The sequence below is a fragment of the Ipomoea nil genome, unplaced genomic scaffold, assembly GCF_001879475.1.
Source record: "Ipomoea nil cultivar Tokyo-kokei standard unplaced genomic scaffold, Asagao_1.1 scaffold0688, whole genome shotgun sequence".
NCBI classification, from domain to species: Eukaryota; Viridiplantae; Streptophyta; class Magnoliopsida; order Solanales; family Convolvulaceae; genus Ipomoea; species Ipomoea nil.
The window spans coordinates 1,328,581-1,349,383 of record NW_017617116.1 but is presented as its reverse complement, the minus strand read 5'-3'; the positions used below and the strand labels follow the sequence as shown (position 1 = coordinate 1,349,383).

General features: G+C 38.1%; 2 protein-coding genes across 2 annotated transcripts; both read left to right on the top strand.

Annotated features, from left to right (window-relative positions):
- The first annotated feature begins 1,997 nt into the window (after nt 1–1,997).
- On the top strand, nt 1,998–2,732 carry LOC109175396. The gene has a single exon (XM_019324660.1). It carries the CDS (start codon nt 1,998–2,000, stop codon nt 2,730–2,732), a length of 735 nt encoding a protein of 244 aa, XP_019180205.1.
- A 1,074-nt stretch (nt 2,733–3,806) lies between these two features.
- Nucleotides 3,807–4,454, top strand: LOC109175395 (RNA-directed DNA polymerase homolog). The gene has a single exon (XM_019324659.1). It carries the CDS (start codon nt 3,807–3,809, stop codon nt 4,452–4,454), a length of 648 nt encoding a protein of 215 aa, XP_019180204.1.
- The last annotated feature ends 16,349 nt before the right edge of the window (nt 4,455–20,803 follow it).

Genomic DNA, 20,803 nt, shown 5'->3' with positions numbered 1-20,803 from the left:
GTCTTTATTAAGGCATCACAATCTACATTGTAATCACACTACACAAATCATTAATACGAGGCTTTTGTGCTTCAAGCTTCATACCTTGTATTTTATTATTTAGTCCTCAGATATTGGTTTTTGTTAATTTGGGCCACCTAAATTAATTAATTATATTCGATCATAAAATTGTAGTTGTATTTTAATAATTTTCTTTAACTTTAAAAGTGTACTGTTAAAAATTATAGTATCGGGGTTCAAAAAATACTAGATTTCCACCTTTTTTTTTTTCTCAAATTGCATTGGATTCGTTGAATTTTTATATATGGTTGGTGATAACAAAGTGTTAGGTGAGAATGTATGACCAAATTCACACCATTGAATGTTTGATTTTGAATGACTAAGATATATTAGATCCATGCATTTTATTAATTGCACAGTGTAAACAACTAGACATATAACACAATGCAAAAAATTAGACATATTGCACAGTAAATTTCAACCCTTAGTTCGCCCAAAATCAAGGGCTAACAAAAGATCACTACACATTCTCAACTAACACCTTGTTCTTACTTGATCATATATATATATATATATATATATATATATATATATATATATATATATATATATATATATATATATATGTGTGTGTGTGTGTGTGTGTGTGTGTGTGTGTGTGTGTGTGTGTGTGTGTGTGTGTTCAAATGAGGACAAGTATATTATAGAGGACTGTGAGGACAGATGTAATGTGTGCTGATGGGGCGAGGACCCCAGCCCAAGAAGATGGGCCCAAGAGAGAAGTCCAAGGCAGAAGGTGTGGGCCAGTGGCGAAAGAAGCCCAGGGAAGGCTTGGGCCGAGTCCAGGAGTCGGCCCAGGTCCAGAGCCGATAAGAAGCATTCAAGAGTCACATTTAAGAAGACTCGGCCCAAAGAGCCGTTGAAGAGCGTTCCAGCGTAGTCTTTAAGTCGGTCCAGGAGCCGTTGGAGGCATTCAAAGCAGGACTCGGTCAAGCAAGCTATTATGAGTCCATAGAGCCGTTGGCCGGTCCAGTAACGTCGCCCAACGGCTTAGTAATTGTAATCAGCCTTGATGATGACAATTAATGTCCTTCAAGTCGGACGGAGGGGAGCCTACTATATAAAGGCCACTCCACCATTGTAAAAAGGGCGAGTTCATGCCCAGTGAAGAGAGATACACATTTTTAACCATTTCGATTACTTTTCCTTTACTCACAGTTCTTGTGAAAGGTGAATCCACCAACTAAGGTTGTGTTGGACCTCCCTGGGCCCAAAAACCCTAAAACCAACACTGGCGCCGTCTGTGGGGATCAAAACAAAGAGCTGTGTAGCTCTCTGAGCGAGACGAGTCCGCGAGACGATTGAAAAAAACCCAAATCCGCAAGGCGATCAAGAGAGCATTCCAGCATGGCAGAGGAACAAGGACAAGTGAATAACCACGATAACGGATTGGAGGCAGATTTGAGAGAGCAGTTGAACCGGGGAAACGCCCAAAGCCGGGAGAACGAAACAGCACCGGCGAACCGACAGCCGCCTATGGTACCTCTCACCCCGGAGCAACTCCATGCGATCGGGCGAGCCTTCGCCGACGCGAGTCGGGAAGTGATGGAGCAGTCCGTCTCTCGACCACTACCCCGCAACCAGCAACCGTCTCCGAGGCCGGAAGACGGACGAGAAAACCGACGGGCGGAAAGTCAGCCTGTACAATCCGTCCACTCCAGGCTAGGCCCAAACACCGGACGACAGTCGGCAAGAGAACTCGCACCCGAAGAACGAGGACTCGGGCACGCCGAACCGAGTGACCTGTCCACAATGGTGATCGACCGGTTGAATCAGAAGTCGGTGAAAACACTGAATCGACAGGAAACCATACTCGCGACAGGGGCGAAGTGGCGCACCTAGCCCAGGAAGTACGGAACCTAAGAGTGCAGGTGGAAGGCAAAACCAAATCCACCGGTCGAACGCTGTTAACCGCCTTACCCTTCTCGACCGAGATCATGACATACAAGATACCTGGTGATTTCAAGTTTCCAGAACAGGCCACCTTTGATGGGTCCGGCGATCCTCGAGAACATCTGCTAAGCTACCAAGCCAAAATGCAAGTTCTGGGAGTCCGGGACCCTGTCATGTGTCGTGCCTTCTTACCTACGTTAAAAGGCTCGGCACAAAGATGGCTGGTGGCACTGCCTCCGGGGTCTATTCACAGTTTTGAAGAGCTAGCCGATCATTTCATGAGCCATTACGCGGCCAATATCAAACCACAGAAGGATCTAACGCATTTGGGAGACGTCCATCAAGAAGAAGGTGAGTCCTTGAAAACCTACCTGGCCCGCTGGCAGAAAGAAATTCAATCTATCGAAGAGGTCGAGGACCAGACTACGCTCACCTTCTTCATCGAGTCCTTGCGATCCGGTCAGCTATACCGGGACCTGCGGGATAACCGCCCGGCCACCTACGCGGAAGCCATACACATGGCTAATAAGAGGGCTAACACAGAGCAGGCCATGAAGCACAAACGACAGTGCGAAGTCGGAGGATTCGCCAGCGGAAAGAGAACCCGAGCGGAAGGCAGGGAAAGGCGTCCGAAAATGACTCGGCAGCCCGAGGGTAGACGTCCATATGATAGGCCCGCCGTACATCCCTATAGATCGGTTCCTGAGCGTCCAGTGCATGAGGTACAAGCAGTCGCTCCGCCTGCACCTCCGCCGACTGACGATTGCGCAATGAACTAAGAGACAGGTAAGACCTCTAAATATTGCCGCTACCACAAATCCTACACTCACAGCACGGAAGAGTGCTTATATTTGAAAAAGATCATGGAGGGAATCATCCAACAAGGGACCCCGCCTCCTAATCAGTGGAGGCGCAGGTCGGCGGCACGGGAGGACAGTGATCCCGCAGTCGCCGCCGAGCGTAGTCGCGGCAAGCAGCCGGCGACTGAAGAAGATGATGCCCAGTGGCGTCAGAAGCCGGTTATCAACATGATAGTCGGCGGACCAGAAGGAGGCGACTCAGCGAACACCAGAAAGGCCTGGGCTCGACAGTTGTATGTCGGGACAGTATATGGGCGCGAAGAGGGCTCGAAGAAGGTGTGTCGGGAGCCCATCACGTTCACTGACAAAGACCTACCCACGGGAGAGACACCGCATCGAGATGCCCTGGTCATAGCGATGGACGTAAATGGGGTAGTCGTTCGACGAATCCTGGTTGACACCGGGAGCAGTGTCAACGTGCTGTACCTCGAGGCTTTCACAAAGATGGGACTAACCCGAGAACAGCTGAATCCAGTTAAGACACCACTCGCCGGTTTCACAGGAGACTCGGTGGAGGCAGAGGGATCCATTACCTTACCAGTGGAGGTTGGTAGCTATCCCGACGTACAGAAGCTTAGCATGAAGTTCATCATGGTGGACTTAGCCTGCTCACACAACGCCATACTCGGCCGACCAGGCCTGGAGGATCTAGGAGCACTGATCTCCATTGAGCACCTCTGTCTGAAATTTCGCACACCGAGTGGGATAGGCACGGTGCGTTGTGATAGAAGAGTCGCCCGCGACTGCTATCTACAGGCCTGCAAGGGGATGGGCAAGCGCGAAATGCAAGTCCACGAAATCACGGAGAGGCCCCCAAAGAAAGCGATGATACCCCGCCCGGAGCCGGCCGTGGAATTGGAAGAGGTTGAGATCGATCCTGAGCAGCCGGACAGGCGGGTCCGAATTGGGGTCGGTCTCCCTGAAGGAATACGAGAGGAAGTCATCAGAGTACTCCGAGAGCACTGACTGGTTTTTGCTTGGGGTCCGGAGGACATGCCCGGTGCTGACCGATCCATCATCGCCCACCGACTCGCCGTGGACCCAAACCACCGGCCGGTCGTACAGAAGAAACGGTATCTCGCCAACGACAGGAGTGAATTTGTAAAGAAGGAGGTGAACACGCTGCTGGCCGCGGGCCACATCCGAGAAGTTAAATACCCGGAGTGGTTGGCAAACGTGGTCCTCGTACCAAAGCCCCCAGCTTGGCGGATGTGCGTGGATTACACTGATCTCAACAAAGCCTGCCCAAAGGATCCGTTCCCCTTGCTGCGGATCGATCAGCTGGTCGACGAGACCGCAGGGTCGGCTCTGCTGAGCTTCATGGACGCCTTCACGGGGTATCATCAGATCTTCATGCACCCGGCTGATGAGGAGAAGACCGCGTTTCTAACACCGGACGGGGTATATTGTTACCGAGTTATGCCCTTCGGGCTTAAGAATGCCGGGGCTACTTACACGCGGATGGTCGCCCGACTGTTTCAAGACCTGCTGGGGAAATCCATGGCAGCCTACGTAGACAATATGCTAGTCAAAAGCCGGGAAGAGATCAAACACGCGGAAGATCTGGCCGACTGCTTCCAGGTGATGCTAAGGTATAATCTCCGACTGAACCCGAAAAAATGTGCCTTCGCGGTGCAATGAGGGAAGTTCTTAGGAAACATGGTGACCAAACGAGGCATCGAGCCCAACCCTGAGAAAGTCCAGGCCATCATCGACATGCAGCCTCCCAGCACCGTCAAAGACTTACAACGGTTAACTGGTCGACTGGCTGCCCTCAGTCGCTTCTTGAGCAAGGCGGCGGATAAAACTATACCATTCTTCGAGGCCATGAAGAAAAAGGAAGGCTTTGCCTGGACGACCAAGTGCCAACAATCGTTCGAAGAACTGAAGCAGTATATTTCCACACCTCCGGTGTTGTCCACCCCCCAGGTGGGTGAGCCTTTGTTTTTGTACTTAGCCGCCTCCCCCAAGGCGGTAAGCTCGGTACTGGTCCGGGAAGAAGAGCGTACCCAGCACCCGGTATATTACGTAAGCCGCTCCTTGAAGGCCGCCGAGACACAGTACACGGCCTTGGAAAAATTGTCTACGCGCTAGTAATCACCGTGCGCAAGCTAGCGCCCTATTTCCAAGTCCATACCGTCCGGGTACTGACCGACCAGCCGCTAGGGAGCGTACTGCGGAACCCCACGTCATCAGGTCGACTGGTGAAATGGGTCGTGGAATTAACCCAGTACGGGATCGAGTATCAACCGCGACCGTCCATAAAAGGGCAAGCCTTGGCCAATTTCTTGGTCGAGTGTACGGTAAGGGAAGGAGAGAAAGAGCGCACCATGGAAGATAGCTCAGGCGAATGGTGGGAGATGCACGCGGATGGAGCGGCAAGCCGACAACACTGTGGAGGCGGAGTCATGCTAATCACTCCAGAAGGATTCCGGCTCTACTACGCCCTGAGCTATTTATTTCCAACATCCAATAACGAAGCCGAGTACGAGGCTGTGTTGGGCGGCCTTCGACTCGCCAAAACGCTGGGGGTGGAACGATTGCGAATCAAAACCGATTCCTGGTTAGTGGTCGGACAAATCTCCCGCACCTGTGAAGCTAAGAATGTCCGGATGGCCCAGTATAAGGAGAAGGCGACAGAGATGCTAAAGGAATTCGAAACGTATGAAATAGAGTACATCTCCCGGGCGGACAACATCGAGGCCGACATATTGTCAAAAATTGCCTTAGAAGGAATACCAGATCACCTCATCAGGATTTGCCATATTGTCAAGTATATTATAGAGGACTGTGAGGACAGATGTAATGTGTGCTGATGGGGCGAGGACCCCGGCCCAAGAAGATGGGCCCAAGAGAGAAGTCCAAGGCAGAAGGTGTGGGCCAGTGGCGAAAGAAGCCCAGGGAAGGCTTGGGCCGAGTCCAGGAGTCGACCCAGGTCCAGAAATAGAGAGAAACCCGGCCCTGAGCCGATAAGAAGCATTCAAGAGTCACATTTAAGAAGACTCGGCCCAAAGAGCCGTTGAAGAGCGTTCCAGCGTAGCCTTTAAGTCGGTCCAGGAGCCGTTGGAGGCATTCAAAGCAGGACTCGGTCAAGCAAGCTGTTATGAGTCCATAGAGTCGTTGGCCGGTCCAGTAACGTCGCCCAACGGCTTAGTAATTATAATCAGCCTTGAAGATGACAATTAATGTCCTTCAAGTCGGACGGAGGGGAGCTTACTATATAAAGGCCTCTCCACCATTGTAAAAAGGGAGAGTTCATGCCCAGTGAAGAGAGATACACATTTTTAACCATTTCGATTACTTTTCCTTTACTCACAGTTCTTGTGAAAGGTGAATCCACCAACTAAGGTTGTGTTGGACCTCCCTGGGCCCAAAAACCCTAAAACCAACATGTGCCATTAGCCGAAATGTCGTGTGCATGGCCGAATGTAATCGTGTGCCACAGTTTGTATGTCGCGTGCTAGATTTGTTAATTTATAGGGCCTGTGTTCGAAACCTGATGTTTACATGTATTCTTGTGTGTCATTATGTATTAAGTTGTGTGCCTGGTATTAATTTGTTGTGTGCCCATTATTTGTCCGCAGAGTCCTCTATATATTGTTGTCCTCATTTAAACTCAACTCTATATATATATATATATATATATATATATATATATATATATATATATATATATATATATATATATATATTTATTTATTTATTTATTTATTTATTTTTGTCATGTCAATGTTACATTTGTATTAAAAGATGACAGCCTGTAACATTGATGATATGAATAATTATTCAATATAGTGGTCCGTAGGTGGATAAGTTCGAACGTATTATAGGATGACAGCATGTAACATTTATGATATGAACTTTCATTCTATGTAGTGGTTGGGTTGAATCCCCAACCCCAAAGGTCCACACTTCGGTCTGACAGAACATTTGAGAGAATGTAAATTATGGTAATTCAACTGAATCATAGAGGTTAGACCTTTACTTATTGTGCACAATGAGCCCGAGAGGTTACTCCCACACTATCGCTGGTGAGACTCGATCCCTAGTCATTCTTCCCAAACTTCATCCCTATGACCAATTGAACTACCCATGCAGTTCATAGGTATATAAGTTATTAAGTTTGACCAAGGATGCAAAATCCCCGTCCTCGAAAGTTTCTCATGTGGACGAGAATGTAGAATGATTTCCTATCTTCGGTTGGGATGGGGGCGGGAACATGGAGTAAGGTAGAGTTTCGGCAACGGGGATTGAGACCGTGAATATACTTCTCATCTCGCTCTGTTCCGTCTCGTTGACATCTTTAAGTTTATCTCATTATGGTCCTTTGTCAATTGATGTAAAATTTATTTAGTGGACATTTTTTAAGTAGTGACTATGAGTTTTCCTAATCACTCAAAAACAACAAAAGACCTAGATCTATGTTACAATATGGACCCATGTTGACATATAACAATCGTTATTTTATGGAACCGTGTCCATCTTGCAAGGTAGACACAGTTCTATATTCATAATTACTGAACTATATGTTCATAATTATAAAACTATATATTCATAATTTTTTTATTTCATATTCATAATTATTGAATTCTATATTCACAATTACAGAACTTTATCTTCATAATTACTGAACTATATGTTCATAATTATAAAGTTATATATTCATAATTTTTGAACTTCATATTCACAATTATTGAATCTCTATATTCATAATTACAGAATTATATGTTCACAATTATGTTCACAACTCTATGTTCATAATTATAGAATTATATGTTCATAAATTTTGAACTATATATTCATAATTATGAAAAGTTTTGGAACTGTGTCCACCTTGCAAGGTGAACACGGTTCCACAGCCTAATTTGCCGACATATATATAATTCACCCATGATTATTAGGTGGATCATTCTTCACATATTTGTGTGGACCATGCATTTGGTACATTATTTCTATGCATAAAGTGCATTATTTTATGCATATGATACATTATTTTTTATGCATAGGGCACATTATTTCTATGCATATGGTGCATTATGTTTATATGTAAAGTTCATTATTTGAATGTGTACAAAATAATATAAAAATATTTTGAGAGTTCATTATTTATATATATAAGGTTCACTATTTGTGTGTATAAAGTTCATTGTTTGAGCATGTACAAATTGATTGAAGGTTGATTATTAAACATGCATGTATATTCTAGACTCATTTATGTTATACATTAGGTTCATTATTTGTAGAGCATAACTAGACTTATTCAGCACACCCCATCCCCATTACTTAGAAATATGACATTTAGTACATCAAATGTTTACTATTTGTATGCATAAAGTTCACTATTTGTATGTGCATGATATCTTTTGATGCATGGTATGTTGTAAAATTTTCCTAATTCACCAAGGAGTTCTACTATGCATACTTTCAAATTCTACTCGCTTACTCCGACTCCCTGATTTGACAAATAAGGATAAGTTACTTTTATGGATCGAAATGGGTCAAATAACCCTTCGTAGAGGCCTATGGCATGGCATATTTAGTAAATAGGTCAGACTTAGACCTATTTAACTATATATGTAATATTAAATAATTATATATATGTGCCAAGATCTTATGGTCTAATGGCACCCGGGTTGGACTCCCATATGTGAGGTTGTGAGTTTGAGCCTCAGTAGAGGCGTTACTGACTCTATGAACATATACTACATTGTAATAGAGTCAGTAACATTTAAAAACATAATATACACCTACCGTTATAACTTCCGTTATCTTTTCCACTATTGTTACTATGAACATGCATCTACCATATATTTTCTTATCTACCATATATTTTCTTATCTTCTTCTTCAATAATAAGAATAATAATAATAGTAATAATAGTAGTAATAATAATAATAATAATAATAATAATAATAATAATAATAATAATAATAATAATAATAATAATAATAATAATATACACATTATATATTGAAGTTATATGTTAGTTATTTTCTAAAATTAAATATAAATATCAAATTTATAAAAAATAGTTTACACTATTGTTATTATTATTATTATTATTATTATTATTATTATTATTATTATTATTTACAATAATTTAAACATCTAAAATCTAAATAAATTTAAAATTTTAAGTTTTGCGCATCGCTCATAAAAAATACTAGTATATATATATATATATATATATATATATATATATATATATGTGTGTGTGTGTGTGTGTGTGTGTGTGTGTGTGTGTGTGTGTGTGTGAATTACCAAACGTCCAAACCCTAACATAGGTTAGTTTTGTATTACATATATTTTTTAAATTTTATACACATTTGTAGGCCTTAAAAAGGGTAGGTCTTAAATAACAATCGTTATGCTATGGACCCGTGTCCAGCATGCATGCTGGACACGGGTAACAGTGCTGTTAGTGGCATTGTTATCTTTCACTTTTTTTTTAGACCGCTTCGTTATAGGAGTATATGTTCATAATTTTATTACTCTATGTTCATAATTTCATAACTGTACATTCATACTTCCATAACTGTACATTCATAATTCCGTAACTGTACATTCATAATTCAATAACTGTAACTTCATAATTTTCGAAGCTCTATGTTCACAATTTTAGAGCTCTATGTTCATAATTTTATCACTATATGTTCATATTGTAAGTTCATAATGTCAGAGTTCTGTGTTCATAATTTCATAACTGTACATTCATAATTGCATAACTGTACATTCATAATTCCGTAACTGTACAATCATAATTTTCGAAGCTCCATGTTCACAATTTTAAAACTCTATGTTCATAATTTTATCACTATATGTTCATAATTGTAAGTTCATAATGTCAGAGCTCTGTGTTCATAATTTTATAACTTACATTCATAATTCCATAATTGTACATTCATAATGGCACAAACGAATAACGCCGTTAACGGCGAGACAAAATCAAAATTTTTTTTATAACTAGAATGACGCGTTTTCCCTGAAAACGACATCGTTTTTTACTCGTGTCCACAATGCATTGTGGACAAGGGTCCAGGGCATAATTTGCGCTTAAATAAGCTGAAAGCCTATTTAAGACTTACTTTGAAACATTTTTCAAGACCTACATATTAAATAGTCTTTTTAAAAGGTTTCAGGTCAAACCAAACCAATTGTAGGCTTAGGCTTGAGCCTAACAAAAAGCTTACATACAAGTTTAGGCCTTAGATTTTTATAGTAGGCTCAGGCTTAATTATCTAAAGTTCAACTTGACCTTACCTACTCCTATTAGTAAATTTTTATTTGTACCATAGATCACATAACTACGTGGACAGTACATTTTTAATATATTAAAAGTACAATGTTTGTGCACTGAATGTACATTATTTGATAATATATAAAAGAATATATTTTCAGTATTTAAATAATGTACTTTGAGTATATTAAAATTTACTTGATGTAGTTAATACACCGGGGGATGTTGATAGGTGTACATATACGGATTTGGTCCGCAAGATCGTACTCGTCTGCTTGTTAGTTTAAGTAGTTGAGCCCGGGAAGAAGATACAGTGGGTCAGAGCGTCCTGAGTTAATTAAGGTTAGGTAGAAATTCCAAAAGTTCCACCACCCCCCCTCCCCCCGGGGTATTAAATGCGCTATGTATAGGGGTATAGTATGAAGAGAGCACATGTCGGGGGTTGGCATGTGCATGCGACACGTGTGACTCATGCACATGAGGAGTCAGAGGCGTTGCGGGTTCTCCTACGTATGCGAAGGTTTTTGATGCCCCTCTTCCTTCTGCGGTCAGGTTGAAATAGATAAATATGGCTCGTGGTCCCGTTCAAGTTGATCATCCCTAGGTCGGGTCGGCCTAGCATAAGGTCGGCCAAGGTCGGGACCAGTTCCTCACGATGACTAAGCCAGGTACCGAGCAAGTGTGTATGGCGTATATTCTAGAAATATTCCCATCAGTACTTTTTATTTATGGTTTGTTGGTCCCAAAAAGACAAAGTAAAAGTCTAGATAGGGGGAGGGGGGAGGTGAATAGACTTTTACAAACAATTCAAATTATGTTAAGCAATATAAAATTAAAACACTTGATAGAATTATCAGTGTCTTATGCACAACGGAATTTAAACTTTGTGTAGTGTGTTGATCATGTGTAATAGTGCATGCAATTTATAAATAAAATAAAGCAATAAAGAACAAAGCAGTTTATAGTGGTTTGAAAGTGTATGTAATCCTTCTACTCCTATCTCCAAGAGGAATTCACTATATCCACCACTCCTGGGTTACAAGATACAATGAATTTGTGATCTAGTGCATTGATCACCAAGCCCACAGTAATCACACTACTCTAGTGCCTCTAGCACTGCCACTAGGATTTCACAACTCCATGCTACTATCCTCTATCTATACCCGGTAGAGAAACCACTTGTTAAAAAACAAGGTTTTTCTTTCTTCCAAATTTGAGACTTCTGAATGAATATCAATGTGTAGATAAGTCTCTCTTTATGATGAAGATATTTGTATGCTCTTTTGATTTTCGCTTGCTTGTATATTTTTCTTGTGTATAGTAGTTCTCGATCACTTGTCGCGTTCCCCTTTTTTTTTTTCACTTCGTCATCTCTTGTCTTCTGGATGCTTCATATCTTCATCCTTATATAGGTGTTTGAGGTTTTGTTTGTTGGAAAAAGATAATTTCAAATTTCAAACTTTGTCAGCAGATCTCGTAGTCTTTTTAGTATGTATAAAAGTTTTATAGACTTTTTCTTCCTAATAGGTGTTTGATATCTTGTCCGTTAGAAAAATACAATCTCAAATTTCAAACTTAATTTATTTGCATGGCAAACTGCAATCTCACCTCTTTATGCATCTTGATGCTAAAAAAAGATGCGTTGGGATTCAAACCTAAAACTTGTGAGTAACTCAAGCTTGTTCTTTAACCAATGCTTTATTTTAACCTTTCAACATCATCAATATTTTCCACAATTTGTACTGATTTTTAAAATTTTAAGTAATATAAAAAATATTACATCACAATTTAAAATTCTAAAAGCAATGTTTAAATAAGATTGTGTTTCAAAAAAAAAAAAAAAAAAAAAAAAGATAAGCTCGATCTCATGACTCCCTACATGAGAAAGGTAATTGCATGCCATCTGAGCACAAGATGCTTAGCTTTTGACGCGTGCTATTAAAACACTTTAGTAAGTGTTGTAGCATAGTCCTTGTGTTTATTACCTTACTCGAAAGTGCATCCCTTCCCTGCAAAAGTGCACCACTGGAAAGGTGCAGTCAAGCACATCTTGAAAGGTGCTACTGGGCTTGTTTGGTAATCAGCAGTTAACAATTATCAGATAGTGGATTGTATTAGCAGATTGTATTAGGGATTTATAATAAATAAATAAATATATATATATATATATATATATATATATATATATATATATATATATATATATATTAAAATTAACTGTTTAGATTAGCAGTTAACATGTAAAATGACCAATAATAATAATAATAATATTTTTATTTAAAAAAAAAAAAAAAAAAAAAAGCAGGGGTGCTCCCTTTTTGTTTTCCCACTTTTCTTACCGTTTGCCATCTGTCCATATCAAAAAAGTGGGAGTATAACCTTGAGGCGCTCTTCAATCTCTAGTTTATTTTTTATATTTTTTTTAAATTAAAATTTTCCAAGTCGACGCAAATGTTGAAAAATTCAGCGTGTACTAGTTTATTTTTGGTAGCCTTCGGATTATGACAGGCGGCAATGCGGCATGTAACCGATTGGTGTGTTTTTTGGTGTGTTTCAAGTCAACACAAATGTTGAAAAATTCAGCATGTACTGCTTTGGTTGATTTTGGTAGCCTTGCGGAGTTTGTTTAGAGTAGCTTGATTATGACAGGCGGGCACGTATTCTCCTTCGACCCAGTGGCGGGTCCAGAAATTTTTTTCAGTACGGACAAAACATTAAAAGAAAATTGATAGTTTGAAAAAAAAAATAAAACATTTAAGAAATCTAGCCTTAAATATTGTTAGGTATTGATAAAAAAATAAAACACATCAAAATTTTATAAAAATATTCATAACGAAATATGAAACATAATTAATTTGATAAAATAATTCGAATAAAAAACACATTATAAATTAAATCTCATTATTATTAATAAAAAAGAAGGTTAAAAAGTCATAAATAGTGTGTGAAAATATAACCATTAATTAATATTTAAAAAAAAAAAAAAAACTGTATCAAACCACATAGTGAAAAGAAAAGCAGTAAAAACACAACGTTCAAAACTCATTTAGCGATTTGAACCCCTGACCAAGTAGTATGCGCGTGCCTTGCCACCTGATATATCACATCTTTTCAGAAAATTTATTGATATATTTATTGATATGCGCGTGCCTTGCCACCAGCAACTCTCTCTTACTTTTTAAAATGGGTCACACTTCCACATCACCCAATTTAAAAATCATTTACTATTCACACCACATCCCTACAATTCCAACCAACTTTCTAAAGTGTACCCCAATTTCACATCACTTTAAAAAATTAATATCTTTTTCACAATAAATATTATTTTCTCTTCTTTATATATTAATTTATATCAATATATAAATTACATTAAATACTAAAAATAATAAAAATGACCTCAAATCAAAAAACATCCGGAGTAATTTTTAAAATAAATTACTTTTAAATATTAAAAATAGTTATACCGAAAATCTAAAAACGTAATTTTTTAAAATGATTTAAAAACTTATATGTAACAAATTTCAATACAATAATTTAAAAATAAACTAAATAATAATTAAGCATTAAAATAAATTAGTTTTTCTTTTCTTTGAATGCTACTGGTTCTATTACATTGTAGTATCTGTTCATATACTTTCTCAACCTACTGACACAAAGAACCAATAACGGCCTCCACTAAGGCTCGAACTCACAACCTTACAAATGAAAATCCAACCCGGGTACCATTAAACCACATAGTTGTTAGAGATTTATATAGTAATGAGAGTTAATGGTTCAGATGAACTACCATGAAAAGCTTAAATAATATTTGGAGTTGTGGAGTTATAAATATTATTTTAGTTTGGTAGAAAGTAAGTTGGGAAATATGTTTTTGTATGGTTGAAGTTTCAGCTATATGAAGTTTCGGCCAAATGGAACCGTTCGGCCAAATGAAACCTTTCGACATTTTGACATATTTCGGCCAAGTGGAGATAACGAAAGTGAACTTTCATTTAAATGAAATTTCACTTTCGGCATCGTAAGTTCACTTTGGCTTATGTTGAATCATGCATGCTAGTAATATATATATATATATATATATATATATATATATATATATATATATATATATATATTATCTTGTTTCGGCCTTAATGAAAGTAACGAAATATTGCTTTCATTTTGTGTAGTTTATGGCTGCTGCATGCATGTCTTTATTATAATATATATTATTAGTTTATTTATTTTGCATATTAATATGCAATGAATAATAAATAAATATAATATACATATTATATTGTATGCAGTGCATGAACCTATGAAGGTCCGTATGATATGAATATATATAATATTCAATTATATATTTCCCATGCTTGATATATCAGATAAGATATATCTTATGGAAGTTAAGTTTTAAATTTAAATAATTAACTTCCGAGTAACTTCTCCAAACTGCTGTATTTACATCTATAAATACTTGGAGAAATGTCTGAAAAATAGACATGCAATAAACTTGCATTAAACTGAGATATTTCACAGTACTGCATTTCAACAGGAAGTTCTTAAACAAGCAACTTAAGAATTTCATCATCTTCTTGTATCCCATAAGATTAAATCTTGAACCTTGTTGCTTTATATAAGGGAGATTTAAAGCTTATAGGAAAGTGATCACACGCCTGAAGATCCTGTTTCCTCACTTCCCTATCATCAAACACTCCATTTTTATAACAATCTATAAGCTTTTAATTCTGTTTCTGAGGAAGGATGAGTTCTGGACTTTGCAACCGACTTCCCTAAGTTGGAGCAGTTTGAAGGCGTGGGTTTCCGTAGGTGGCAGAAGAAGATGAAGTTCCTCCTTGCGGCTCTGAACGTGGCATACGTACTAAGTACCCCAAAGCCGGAGGAACGGGAGGATGAGACTCTTGAGGCTACTCGCCGGAGACTCAAATGGGAGAATGATGACCTTGCTTGCCGCGGCCATATTCTGAACGGTATGTCTGACACCCTCTTTGATATTTATCAGTATGAGGAATCCTCAAAGGACCTCTGGGATGTACTTGAAGCAAAGTACATATCTGAGGATGCCTCCAGTAAGAAATTCCTGGTAAGTGAATTCAATGATTATAAAATGGTGGACAATCGTCCGGTCATGGAACAATTCCATGAGATTGTCAGGATACTTGGGCAAATGAGGCAACATGATATGCATATGGATGATTCCATTGCCATAGCCAGCATCATTGATAAGTTGCCCCCTTCCTGGAAAAAGGTACAACGTACCTTAAAGCATAAAAAGGAAGCTCTTACCATGGAACAGTTGGGGGTTGACCTTCGGGTTGAGGAGGGAATCAGACTGCAAGAAAGTAAGAATGCTGGTGGTGCAAAGGTCACCGGGGCTTCAGGTTCTGTCATCAACTATGTTGATGAAGGCAAATCAAGTGGGAACCGTAAAGGAAAAGGGAAGCCAGGAAAGGCCACAAATTCTTCAAAGTTTAAGAAGAAAGGAAAAGGAAAAGGAAAGGCATCTGTATCATGCTGGGTGTGCAACGGTCCACACTTTAAAAAAGACTGTGAAGTCTGGAAGAAAAGAAAGGCACAAATGGAAGGTAAAAATTCTGGTGATCATGGCCAGGGAAGTGGCCAATGGAAACAAGGTAAAATAATTAATCTTGTTTCTGATAGTACTGAAAATTTCATTGCTATGATATCTGAAATTTGTGTCATGCAGACTGATGACTCATGGTGGGTTGACACTGGGGCAACCAGACATGTCTGCAAGGATATAAATCTTTATAAGATTTATAAAAGTCTGAATGATGGTCCAAGCCTATACATGGGAAATGATTCCATGGTGAAAGTCAAAGGCATTGGACAAGTTGAGTTGTTGCTTACTTCAGAAAAGAAGTTAACACTCACAGATGTATATCATGCCCCAGATGTTAGAAAAAATTTAGTTTCTGGCATTGTATTAAACAAGTGTGGTTTTAAACTTGTTTTTGAAGCAGACAGATTTATTTTATCCAAGGTCGGTATCTTTGTAGGCCAAGGATTTCTGTCTAACAATATGTTTAAGTTGAATATTAATAATATTGTTGGTTCTGTGTATTCAGTTTGTACATCTTCATTATGGCATTTTCGTTTATGTCATGTGAACTATAAACGTGTATGTGAGATGGCTAAAGATGGATTAATTCCATCCTTTGATCTGAATATGGAACAATGCTGCATGTTGAATAAAATAACTAGGAATCCTTTTCCTAGTATAAAAAGGAATTCAATTTTACTTGAATTAATTCACAGTGACTTGTGTGATTTTCATAGCACCCCATCTTTGGGAAATAAAAAATATATAGTCACATTCATTGATGACTATTCAAGACTCTGCTATGTGTACCTCCTGCATTCTAAGGATGAAGCCTTAGAAAAATTTAAAATATTTAAATTGGAGGTGGAATTGTAAACTAATCAGTTAGTAAAAATATTACGTACTGACAGAGGTGGTGAATATTATGACCCATTATTTTTCCAATCTGTTGGTATCATTCATGAGACCACATCTCCTTATACACCACAACAAAATGGTGTAGCAGAAAGGAAAAATAGAGTACTCAAAGAAATGGTAAACTGCATGTTATCAGTTTCCGGTCTGAGTGAAGGTTTCTGGGGAGAATCCATGCTAACTGCATGTTATATTCTCAACAGAGTTCCTAACAAAAGAAATAGGGTAACTCCATATGAACTTTGGCACAAAAGAAAACCAAACTTAAATTTTTTGAAAGTTTGGGGTTGCAGGGCCGTGGTACGGTTGCCGGAACCTAAACGGAAGGCTCTGGGAGAAAAAGGCATAGACTGTATTTTTATAGGATATGCAGAACACAGCAAAGCATACAGGTTCTATGTTATAGAACCAAATGACTTTATTTCGGTTCATACCGTAATAGAGTCCCGAGATGCTATTTTTGATGAAAATCGTTTTTCATCAATAAATAGAACTAAGGATTTAATTCCTAGTTCTAGTGGGACCAAAGTTGATGATCAAATTCATGATCATGCAAGTTCACAGGAACCTGAGCTTAGAAAAAGTAAAAGAACAAGAAAGGAAAAGACATTTGGACCAGATTTCCAAATGTACTTGATAGAAGGATCAAGGGAGTCTACAGAGACTAAAAATCTATATTATTTTAATATAGAGGATGATCCTAATACTTTTGAGGAAGCCATGAATTCTCAAGATGTTGCTTTCTGGAAAGAAGCAATAAATGATGAGATGGATTCTATAATGGGGAATAATACGTGGATTTTAACTAATCCACCAAATGGTTGTAAACCAATAGGCTGCAAGTGGATTTTCAAAAAGAAAATGAAAGTTGATGGTACCATTGATAAATTTAAAGTCAGGCTTGTCGCACAGGGCTTTAAGCAGAAAGAAGGAGTTGACTTCTTTGACACTTATGCTCCAGTAGCAAGAATTGCTACTATTAGATTGTTAATTGCCATTTCGGCTATACACAATCTAGTGGTTCACCAAATGGATGTTAAGACTGCATTTTTAAATGGTGAATTGGAGGAGGAGGTTTACATGAAGCAACCAGAAGGTTTTGTGGTTGCAGGCCAAGAAAATAAAGTTTGCAAATTGATTAAGTCACTTTATGGCTTAAAACAAGCCCCTAAGCAATGGCATGATCGGTTTGATCAAGTGGTGCTAGCTAATGGGTACAGAATAAATCAGTCAGATAAATGCATCTACAGCAAATTTAATAACCAAGGACAAGGGGTTATTATTTGCTTATATGTAGATGACATGTTGATTTTTGGTACTGATTTGGAAAAGGTTAAGGAAACTAAGGATTTTCTTAGTTCCAGTTTTTCCATGAAAGATTTAGGAGAAGCAGAAGTTATTCTTGGGATAAGAATAATTAAACTTCAGGATGGTGTAAGTTTAACACAATCTCATTACATTGAGAAAGTGTTAAAAAGATTTAATCACTTTAGTGGTTCCCCAGTTTCTACTCCAATGCATCCTTCATTGAAGTTAATTCCTAATGAAAGTGATCCGGTCTTACAATTGGAGTATTCTAAAGTGATAGGATGCCTTATGTATGCAATGACAAGTACTCGGCCTGATATTGCTTTTGCGGTAGGGAAACTGAGTAGATACACTAGTAATCCTAGTGCAGTACATTGGATGGCATTAAAAAGAATTTTAAAATATCTGAATAAAACCATTAATTATGGTTTAAAATATTCAAAAGATATTTCCATCCTTGAAGGATATTCTGATGCCAGTTGGATATCTAATCAGGAAGATTATTCCTCAACTAGTGGATGGGTATTTCTGCTTGGAGGAGGTGCTATCTCCTGGGCTTCTAAAAAGCAAAGTTGTATTTCAGACTCAACTATGGCATCTGAATTTATTGCATTGGCAGCAGCATGCAAAGAAGCTGATTGGCTAAGGAATTTAATTCTTGAAATTCCAGTTTGGCCAAAACCGATGTCACCTGTTTTAGTACATTGTGACAGTGCTATTACACTGGCCAAAGCATATAACAGTGTTTATAATGGCAAGTCAAGACACATAGGCTTGCGACATAGCTATGTGAAAGAGCTCTTAAGTAATGGTGTTGTAGCACTAGACTTTGTACGGTCCCAGTTCAATCTAGCGGATCCGTTTACAAAAGCCTTGGCAAGGGACATGGTTTTAAGACATCGGAAGGGATAGGTTTGAAACCCGTTGATAGTCAAGAGGTGAAGGAAAGCTCAATTCACGCCTAAGTTATCACGTTAGGCCTTGAGTTCAATGTAGATGATTACTTCATTTATTGGCGGCAAGTACTATATTAAAAGGTATCCCTAAAGTAAGTACTTGGTCTGCATTGTAGTAGGGATGAGTTTAACTCTTAATTGATCTTTTGAAAAAATGCTTGGTGCAGGGCATGAAATAAAAGATCAACCTATGTGAGCATGAAGTGTGGCCGCTTCAACAAGTTTGGGTTTGGCTTGGAAATGCTTATGAATGGATACGGACACAGGGCCTTTAATAGTGTCAAGTTATTTTGAGTTGTAGTAACTGTAAAGCTTGTGTGTATTGTATCTACGTTTTTTCAAAGAGACTGCGTGATTCAAGGTTCGTCCATCACTGCAATCCGAATTAATGTAACGCATATAATACTATGTGAAAGTTCAATCTGTAAGACACTTTCATTTATGCATGAGTCTTTGGATCTATCTTGGTACAGTATTAATTTTTACTATATAAATGGAGGAGGAATGTTAGAGATTTATATAGTAATGAGAGTTAATGGTTCAGATGAACTACCATGAAAAGCTTAAATAATATTTGGAGTTGTGGAGTTATAAATATTATTTTAGTTTGGTAGAAAGTAAGTTGGGAAATATGTTTTCGTATGGTTGAAGTTTCGGCTATATGAAGTTTCGGCCAAATGAAACCGTTCGGCCAAATGAAACCTTTCGGCATTTTGACATCTTTCGGCCAAGTGGAGATAACGAAAGTGAACTTTCATTTAAATGAAATTTCACTTTCGGCATCGTAAGTTCACTTTGGCTTATGTTGAATCATGCATGCTAGTAATATATATATATATATATATATATATATATATATATATATTATCTTGTTTCGGCCTTAATGAAAGTAACGAAATATTGCTTTCATTTTGTGTAGTTTATGGCTGCTGCATGCATGTCTTTATTATAATATATATTATTAGTTTATTTATTTTGCATATTAATATGCAATGAATAATAAATAAATATAATATACATATTATATTGTATGCAGTGCATGAACCTATGAAGGTCCGTATGTATGAATATATATAATATTCAATTATATATTTCCCATGCTTGATATATCAGATAAGATATATCTTATGGAAGTTAAGTTTTAAATTTAAATAATTAACTTCCATGTAACTTCTCCAAACTGCTGTATTTACATCTATAAATACTTGGAGAAATGTCTGAAAAATAGACATGCAATAAACTTGCATTAAACTGAGATATTTCAAAGTACTGCATTTCAACAGGAAGTTCTTAAACAAGCAACTTAAGAATTTCATCATCTTCTTGTATCCCATAAGATTAAATCTTGAACCTTGTTGCTTTATATAAGGGAGATTTAGCATTCAAAAAAAAAAAATATAAGGGAGATTTAAAGCTTATAGGAAAGTGATCACATGCCTGAAGATCCTGTTTCCTCACTTCCCTATCATCAAACACTCCATTTTTATAACAATAGTCTTGGTAAATAAATTAGTTAATAACAAAATAAAAATCATTAACCAAAACTACATATATATAAAATAAATAACAAAACAAAACAAAAAACAAAAACAAAAACAAAAACAAAAACAAAAAACAAAACAAAACAAAACAAAAAAAAAAAAAAAACAAAACAAAACAAAACAAAACAAAAAAAAAAAAAAAAAAAAAAAAAAAAAAAAAAAGAACAGAACGTAACTCAGAAAAGAAAAAAAAAAAAAAATGTCACCTCGGCAGCTTTTGTTGTAGATGCAAGCTTGCTAAGTGACATGATAAAATAAAATAAATGAGAATTGCTAACAAAAACTCACATCATCTAGAAATATGGAGTAATTTCTGAGATGGGGACAGCTTTATATAGGTCCGCCCCTGCTTGGACCTGCGGTGTTTTAGAGTACTGATTATGACAGGAAGGCCAGCGGCACTTAATAGACTTTGGTGTATATTGTGTAAATGTCTAGGACAAGCAAAGCTACGCGTGTTTATTCTCTTG

Bases quoted from the DNA above. Each gene is read 5' to 3' on its own strand.
- LOC109175396 (XM_019324660.1), top strand. From the start codon at position 1,998: ATGACATACAAGATACCTGGTGATTTCAAGTTTCCAGAACAGGCCACC.
- LOC109175395 (XM_019324659.1), top strand. From the start codon at position 3,807: ATGCCCGGTGCTGACCGATCCATCATCGCCCACCGACTCGCCGTGGAC.